The sequence below is a fragment of the Henckelia pumila genome, chromosome 2 (genome assembly GCF_033568475.1).
Source record: "Henckelia pumila isolate YLH828 chromosome 2, ASM3356847v2, whole genome shotgun sequence".
NCBI lineage: Eukaryota > Viridiplantae > Streptophyta > Magnoliopsida > Lamiales > Gesneriaceae > Henckelia > Henckelia pumila.
In genome coordinates this window covers 167,022,765-167,032,474 of record NC_133121.1, presented here as the reverse complement: position 1 = coordinate 167,032,474, position 9,710 = coordinate 167,022,765, and the positions used below count along the sequence as shown (strand labels likewise).

Below are 9,710 nucleotides of genomic sequence, written 5' to 3'. Positions count from 1 at the left end.
CTTCTTGGGCTTTAGGTCAACAGAAACTTACGGCCCAATTATAAAGTCAACATGGTCCAACCCGATAAGCCTACATTCATCAGTCTGATCTGCTCTTGTACTTCGATCTGCATCGATCTACCTGCAAGCTTCTAGCTTTACGGAAACTCCATCTGACTTTTAACCAAGTCACAATACTCGAGCAATCTATCTGCATGAACTTATCCGAAGACTCATCTGACCATCACATTGATCTGATCCCAATATTCGATCTGGCCATGAACTCATCTGATCACCAAGCTCATCTGATCTGTACTATTCGATCGGATCTCTTCTCTATTCCCATTCAATCTGATAGAAGCATACTTCAACAACGGGTGAGGCCAACTGTGGGCCGTCCAACACATAACGGTGTAACCCGGTCTCTGATACCATGTTAAAAATTGACTTGGACCTAACTAACCTCAAAATCTAGCTCAAGAGGGGAGGTTTGCCCTTGTCAATATAAAAGATTCCTAGGTTATTTAGCCTACCGATGTGAGATACAAACTAAGACACCAAGACATGTCCCCATTTCAATCAACCCACTTATTTAGATAAGACTAATATAACAGTGGAACAAAAAAATATTTCACAATATATTATAGATGATAAAAGCAATAGTCAATAATTTCATATTCATTAAAGAAATATTTAAGGATGCAAAAAATTTAGGTAGAGACATGTACCCAGTTTGAAGGAGGTGCGTTGTGTTGGGATAATGTCCTTAAAGCATTGTAATTGTATATGTTTTTATTGATAAAAATGATATTTATTATTGAACAGTTATGCTTATAATTATTGCCTTGAATATAATAGCAAAATCTCTAGTTTATTTAATGGAACCATGCAGGATTTTAGTGTGTGTATATATATATATATATATATATATATATATATATATATATATATAATATTTAAATATATACAAGAGGATTAGAATTATGGATAATAAACTTAAATAAAGTCCGTGATGAAATTAATTAGAGTATGTGATCTTTAATTAAAACATCACTTATACGGTCCATTAACATTATGGATGTGATCGTCTTATTCAGACCGTTGATGTGGAGACATCTTGATGGGACACTTTAGAAAAAATGAGATTATGTAGGACTTTGACCTATTTAATTATTTATTTCATAATAAATTTCGTTATTAAAACAAAATTCTAATGAAATCATTCATATATGGACAAATCTTAATTTTGAGGTGATTATATATAGACTTGTGTTTCTTTCAATGTAATTCTTAATTTTCTTATTTAAAGTTTGCATTTACGCATTCCACATACTCGCACTTTAGATTTACATTGAAATGAGCAGGTGAAAATATTATTTCACTAATATGGAATCCATTCCGTCATGTGGGAAAGTAGAAAAATAATTCTCTAATTTGTTAATTCTAGCACTGAGTGTTGGGCCCAAATAATTTATAAATATGTTATAAATTGAACCACTCACTAGTGAATTAATGATAAACGGAGATAAAATAATTAGAGAGGTAACAGAAAAATCCTAGCTCCAAATTATGAATTATCTATGGAGGATTAATCCATATGTAATGATTATATCAATGAACTGCTCTCTTAGTAAAGTGAAATATTCAATTAAGAAGAGTGAAATTCCGTATTTTTAGTGAAGTCATGATAACGTAATGAATAATTTGGATACATTGATTAAAGAGTTTAATTATTTATTCGATTTATTGGAGCTTCTAATTATGGGTTCATGGTCCCTAGTACAGCTTAATAAAAGACGGGCTAGAACGCAATTTAAAAATCAAGTGTAAATATGGAAAATTGTCCCATATATTTTAGAACTTATTTATATATATATATATATATATCTTTACTATTTAATAATAGATGAACCCCTTATAAAAACTGATTTGCTTTTTAAATGTAAAAATCCTAAATTAGCCCTCAAATTTATTCATTGTTGAATTCAACGGCGAGGATAATAATGTAAAATTGATTACCCTAATTATAACCTCATATCCCCACTTTTTCAAACTTATGAAGGTCACTCTCCCCAAATTATAACCTCCTATCTCCAATTTTTACAAACACCGTGTTGATTATTTAAATTATTTATTATAAGATTTATTATTATAAAAAATCATGCTAATAATACTTATTAAGATCATGAAATCATATTCAAATAGTAGAATATACACACAACGTGTATGCATCGTGGCTAATATATAATTGAATATGAGATATTTATTTGATTTAAATTATAATTATGAATAATTAGATATTTAGATTGTTATCGTAAGATCCAAATCAATTTATACTATTATATAAAAGTTGAGTACCTTTAACTAACTTTTGGTGTGTCCTAACACGCCAAAAACCATCTTCTAATTTTACTCTTTTTTATCCATCTTTTTCTCACTCCTTTTCCACTTTTTTCTCAGCCAAATTGTATCAGGTTTGTTTTATAATTAATTTCACATGTATATATCAAATTGATTATATTAGCATATTAAATTTATATTATCTTTTCAATAATTAATTTTCAATTACCATAAAAACTCATAAAATATTATATATTATATGACTGACACACACAACTGCGTGTGCTTCCATCGCTAGCATCAATAATATATTTTATATATTGCGAATATATATTATATATTATTGGATTCAAATTCGAATAAATTATCGAGATAGTTTAGGATTTAAGAATTCCGGCTATATTTTAAAAGATAAGAGGCGACTGGCGTTGAAGTGAAAAGGAAAATTTTCTCAAATTTTCGATTTTATTTTTTTTAAATGATTCTTTCTTTTAATTTTTTTAAATTAAATAAAGGAAAAGAAAAGTAAATCTGAAGCAATCGGATGATTTGTTTTCCTAAATATATTTTGATATCTTTTCTTTTTTTTTTTTGAATTTTGAATTTCGAGAATCTTAAACCGATCAATATTTTTTCATCTCAATTTTATATACTGAGGATGATACATTCTTAAACCTAAGAAAAATTAGCCAGATAAATCTGTGAGATATAAGTGCCTCTACAGAAAATTGTGTTTCGGGTTCCCACTCACTTCCAGTTGATTGGAAGGATGGTGCTGGAAGATGTGTTTTCTATTCGCGAAAACACAAGATGGAAAATTACAAGAGATTAGTTTTTCTAGAATTTTTAATATTATATTTAAATTTTTCATTGGTTTATATTTATGTGAAATGTGAATGTTTCTTGATTTATGAAATGTTTTCCGCTGTAAATGGATTAGATTGAATTCCTTGTCATCCTTATATATTTCATTAATAAATTTAAGATAATTTACTATGTTTAGTATAATCTACGCTATATCATAAAATTTTTGTTGTTCTACAATTATATTAGGGATCTAGATCATCTGTTGTGAAGAGAGAAACAATGCATTAAATAGTATTCTGTAATTCATATTACATGATTAAATAATTAATTAATTAATTAATTACACACATGGAATATTGAAATAATGCCCCTTTTTCCTATATTAGACTTAACTAGTACAATGATCGGTGAAACCGCGGACAATTTCAAGAGTATTATGTAATATGATCGTCAACAGGTTGGTCATAGATTCGTATATATCTTCTATTTTCCTCTTGACAATGAATATGATGGGTTAGTCTATTCTACACCCGCAGTGTTTTTCTCTTTATTTCAATATCATTAGATCATGCGAGATCTTTATATTTTTATAAAAATTGACATGTACATTGATGTAGTTCTGGGATATAGAACCAAAATACCGACTTTTCGGGATACCGTATCGAAATGTTTTTGATATATAAACATTTTTTTGGTATATCAAAAAATTTTTCGATATCTATACGGTATAAATATGGATTTTTTTCATACCAAAATTTTGAAATTTCGATATCGATATGAATTTTTTTCATACCAATATTTTGGATACTGTATATCGAAAACCCACCCCTATATTGATTATCTAATTAATTGTTGATATTTGACCACATTATGGAGGAGAAGTATTCCAGATGTAACATAGAATAATCCAAATTTAAGTTGCCGGATAGATTTTCATCGTGAAAATCTTTTCAAGTAATGTTCTCTGTCACTTAAAATTGTATGGCAATGATTTGTTAAGACAAAACGAGTTGCAGTATTGATCAAGCATATGTCCTATATATGACGTAAAACCAAAGAATAAAATTAAATTTGTAAAGTACTCAAGTAATTTTTTTTGTCTTAACTTTAACGAAACAGTTTTTAATAGACAAATACAACTATTTAACATCTTAACTCTTAAGTTATAACGAGATTCATATCGATAGTTGTTATCTTACTTTCCATTTATCTTATAGGGGTAGTCCCAAATCGCAAGTTATTCGGATAGAGTACATAATTTTTTTTTGGGTTTTATTTCATGACATTAACCTAATTTTTAGAATATCAAATTTAGTAAGCAAAAAGCAATAAGTTAATTATCTACGGTAATATAATATAATATAAAACAAAAAATTGCACATGTAGACAATTAAATTTGTCAACCTTCAAATATGACAAGTACGAAATAATTAAATATCAATAAAACAATTAGCTATTTTTGGGAATATCAAATTTCTAAAAAATAAATAGTTAATTAATTGATATTTTAATATATTTTGTGATCAAATTAAGATTTTTAAATCAAGATTTTTAAATCATGATTGCATCTTGCACAAATTAAAAAAAATACTAATATTTTTAGTATTTGAGATCAAATCTTGCATCAAATAGAAGAAAATACTAATATTTTTAGTGTTTAAAATCAAATCTTGTGATTAATGAAATATAATCACCAAATAAATCAGGAGGAGCCAATCAAATTGCGGCACCTCATCAAATCAAAATGGTATGAATCTGCATCCTTCAGCTATAAATAGGGGGCAGATGAGCAACAAAAAACACAACAAACAAGACTGAACCAAAGAAGTAGAAGAATTCAAGATTTTTCTCTCAAGTCACATTCAAGAAGTTCAAGGCGCAATTCAAAGAGTTCTTCTTCAAAATCATCAAATTCGAGAAGATCAAGGCGTGATTCAAGGGATTAATTACGTTCTTCTTCAAATATACTTAAATTCATTCAAATTCAAGAAGATTGTGCTCTTCATCAAATTCAAAAATCTCGCATTCTTCATTAAATAAATCAAATTCAAGAAGATTATGTTCTTCATCAAATTCAAGAAGTTCATGTTCTTCAACAAATAAATCAAATTCAAGAAGATCGGATTCTTCATCAAATTCAAGAAGATCGTGTTCTTCATCAAATTTAAGATAACAAATTTCAAGGCGCGATTCAAGGAGTTCATCGCGTTCTTCACAAATTTTGAAGTTTAATTCGATATCAAGGTGTTAACCCATCGAATTAATTTTATCAAGATATCAAATCAAATCTCAAGACATCAAATCTTCTTCTAGAAGATCAAATACTCAATAAATTCAAATTAATCAAGAAATTGTCATTGAAGAGGAAAATGAAGGGATTATTTAGAGATTGCATCCACTAATCTTTATTTAATTTCTCAAATTATCTTTGTATCAATTTTCTATTTCTTAATTTTAAGAAATAAAGAATTTGAGCTACAAATTTTGGCATGCCCAGTGGGACTATCTCTACCCTTCATCTTTTCTCTTCATCAAAATTTCTAAGTCATCATGTCTACCAATGAAAAGATCACTAACATGAAGATTTCTACTACAAAGTCAACTGGAAGTCTTGGAGTCGTCACAAGAAGCATGTCTAAGAAATTAAAAGAATCTTCTGAGCAAACCCATTTTCTTGAGACCCATCAGAACTCTCACATAGAAAGCGTGATGGTGACAAATGCCACAACTTTAGAAGATCAAATAGCAAATTTGACAAAGGCCATTGAGGGACTCTCGAGACATGTTCAAGAACAGGATTCCCAACTTATGAAGTTGATGGACAAGATAAATCATACTGATACAAGTTACATGGACAAAGAAGATGAAACTAATGATGGAACTGAGTCATCATTGAAGAAAAAACAAAATGAACAAACTAAAGACTTACATTTTTCATCTGATGGGTCAGTTTCCATGGACCAGTTAAAAGACTTCATCATAGGTACTATAAAAAAAAAACTCGATGGATGCTCATAGTCATCTCTCACCTATGCCAAGCCATATTCACAAAGGATTGATAACTTAAGAATGCCGAATGACTATCAACCTCCAAAGTTTCAACAATTTGATGGCAAAGGAAATGCAAAGCAATATGTGGCTCATTTCATTGAAACATGTAATGACTTGATCCCTGTATTGGTTACGTAGGCAAATTAGATATATTCTGAGTACAGTCATGAATTTGTTGTTTTCTTTTCACGAGAAATATTAATATGCCTTATATTTTCAGTGAAAGTTTAACACAATCAAAATATCACAAAAAACAAATCTTCAAGTCTTTTAAGGCAACTTCAAGATGGATCATTGACATGTTAAAATTCCTGATAATGTCATCATCGAAAGGAGAAATATTTTCAATCATGGTGCATTTTTTCTCAATCTTATGAAGTGGTTGAGCACTGAAAAATATTCCTCATTATCTCTTCAAGAAAGTGGATGAGATTTTTTTCACTTCGTCAAATCACCAAGCCCTTCAAATTATGCCCTTCCACCATCTTGAGTTTATTGGAATTGATCCACATTTCAAAATATCTCGATATATGTGATGTGCAATCGCAAGATTGAGAAAAAAAATTCAAATGTCCGCTTCATCAATGCTGGTGAGTTCTTTGGCACTATGAACGATTTTATCATATATATGTCCGGCGATGGAAAGGCCCAACAAAGAATGCAAATCATACAAATATGTAAATGGTTCACAATGTAAAATTTAATAGTTTATTTTTGAGTGGACACCATGCCTCGCAAAATTCCTTCATAATATTGGAATGTCAATCGAATGTGAATAATGAAGAGTAAACGGGGTCTCGTATATTTGCACCGCTTGAAACCTATGACCACCCCGGCAAAGAATGCTTTCAGTTCACTTTCAATATCATTTGATGTAATGAAATTCGCCAATTAATTGAAGTGTACTGTCTCATCTTGCCTTCTCTTCAATGATCCGTCGCTCCAACGATAATAATAGAACATGCTCTTGTGATTGTGGAAGATGCAGCCCAAACTTTGAAAGTCTTTTCAAAAGAAGTCTCGATGGATCACAGAAGTATAAAGTGAGTTTATCAACCACGGCCATGACTTTGCATAACAATCGGCTACGAGTTCATCAACAAACAAGATAGTATTGTTTTTTTTTTGGAGGTTGACTCTCATCATCAAATATCACCAGAGGTTGGATGCCGGAAGAAGAAAATATGGATGAAAGAAAATTCAGAGAGAATTAAATTTTGGATTGAAGATTGGTGCAACCTTGACCGGCTAAATCGGTGTGATATAAATCTACTGGCAAGCGTACCAGGTCAAGTAATAGTAAAATGGACAGAGAGTCCAAGTATCGATCTCACAGGGACTACAGTCAATTCTCAAGAATTAATTATTTAGCTTAATCTAGACAAAATCATAAAAATCAATTTGATTTAAATAAAATAAGAATTTAAAATAAAAACTTCTGAAGAAATAAGAATTAAAATAACTGAAGATAAAAATAATTAAACGAGACAACCAAGACCACGTAGGTACCGAACAAATCATGTAACATGTAGTTGATTCAGGACTCAGATTTAATCTTAGATCACGGGAATTCTCCTATCTTGTTCAAAGGTCTATTTCTAGAACAATCAAACCTATTCAAATATTGACGGATTAATCTTTCGTAATTCTAATCAAATTTGAATGCATTAAATATTTGTGAAAATTCAGTTTACACCCAAACCGCACACTGAAACCGAATTCTATTTCTAGTCGGTTTTACCATGTGTTAATTATCAGAGTGATCGAAATCAATACCTCCTCTGTCGACTTGGAATCGATTAACATTCAAGCAAATAGTTGATCAGACTATTCACAAGACAAATATAAATCTGACAATCAATAAAATAAAATCAACTCTGAAAAATCGCAAACAAACATCCAAGTTTTTTACATAAATTTGTTTGGCCCAATCAAGCCGTCTTGGTTGAAATAAACAACTCAATAATTAAAAACAATAATTAAACAAAAATTAAGAAAAAAGAACAAAAGAAAGAAAAAAAATCTTCTCTCCCAAGCCTACAGCAGCCGCCTTCTCCCTTGTGCAATCTCTCTGCCTTCTGGAACTTCGGAACCCCCAAAAATATGTTGTATCTTCTATTTATAGTGTCTGGAACCCATACCAATTATTTTTCTTTCAAAACAAGGATTTTCGAAACACATATGACTCCGGAACACGTGCGCGTGTGCGGAATAGGTCTCGCGCGCGCGCAGCACATAAAAACAGAGGTCTGGAACTCTGACTCGCGCGCGCGCGCAGTACAAAAATTCTGCTGCGAGCGATGATTTTCAAAAATTCATATCTTGAGATCTAGACGTCGGATCGAGCTGAAATTTGGACAGCAGCTTTAAAAATCTTGAACTTTAATCTGAACGATGGAGATCAGATTTGGATCTCTGTAAAATTAAATTTGGTTTTTCGAACAAAGCTGCTCCGCAATTCACACTTCAAAAATACATTTTCCTACAAAATCAACCCGATGAGTGAAATACACACACATGCACTAAAACACATGAAAACACTTAAAAATAATATAAATGCACACAAAATAGACAAAACTATCACGAAATAATGCATACAAAATGCACTTATCAACACCCCCATACTTAACTCTTGCTCGCCCTCGAGCAAGACATGCAAAAACAATATGCAAATGACATGCTCTCAACTTTTCATAATACACTTTTGGTTTTACGTGAACGTGTGTGTGAAATGTCATTCCAGTTTCATGCAACTTAGACCGAATTCATCTCAAAACTGCTTAGCGACCTATGACAAATTAGTGCAAGTTTCACTCTTCAAGTGTCCATTCCTTCCAATGACTTCTAGACTAAACCCACCTCCCTTGAGATAATGAATTACACACCTCCGGATTTTGCACCCGACATTGTTTTAGCCCCAATAATTACCCGCTAACTTAGCTATAACTAAGATATGATTCAAAAAAATTTCTCTTCTTTTTTTTCTTTCTTCTAATCCCCTCGTCTATAGCCCGGATGAAGCATCAACCCCATGTTACCCGCATACTTAGTTAAGGAGCAATGATTAGAATTTCAATCATTGTCCATGCCCGGATGGAGTTGTAAATTTTTTTTTTCTCTAGGTGCGCCCAAGATCATAAGTGTAAACTAGAGACTCATCAAAATTCATAAAACACAATCAAGATCCACAAACCACCTATTGCCGTGCAATGGTCAAACAGACAAAAACTTCATCAAATCTTTCGTTACACTCCACTGGTCTAACATAAGTGCTTATAAATATTCACAGTTCAACCTACAGTTTCTCGTGTCCAGTCAAGAGTAAATTTTTTCAAAAATCCATTTTTTTTTCAAATAAACTTCATCATCATAGGCTACCATGACTCATCCTACTCATGCAAGACAACACAAACAACAACAAAATGATATGCATGATTACGAACCAAACACAAAAACTAAACCAAATGAATGCAAACAGAATGAACACAAAAGATAATAACCAATGCAATAAAGTAGTCTACCCCCCCATACTT

At 31.1% G+C, this 9,710-nt stretch overlaps 1 protein-coding gene across 1 annotated transcript in view; it reads left to right on the top strand.

Moving 5' to 3' along the window:
- The first annotated feature begins 5,703 nt into the window (after positions 1 to 5,703).
- The window catches only part of LOC140878897 (protein FAR1-RELATED SEQUENCE 5-like), a 30,026-nt gene continuing 26,019 nt past the window's right edge, over positions 5,704 to 9,710 (top strand). The window contains exon 1 of the mRNA XM_073282522.1: positions 5,704 to 6,109. Within this exon, the coding sequence (XP_073138623.1) occupies positions 5,704 to 6,109 (406 nt within the window). The remainder of the gene's footprint in view (positions 6,110 to 9,710) is intronic.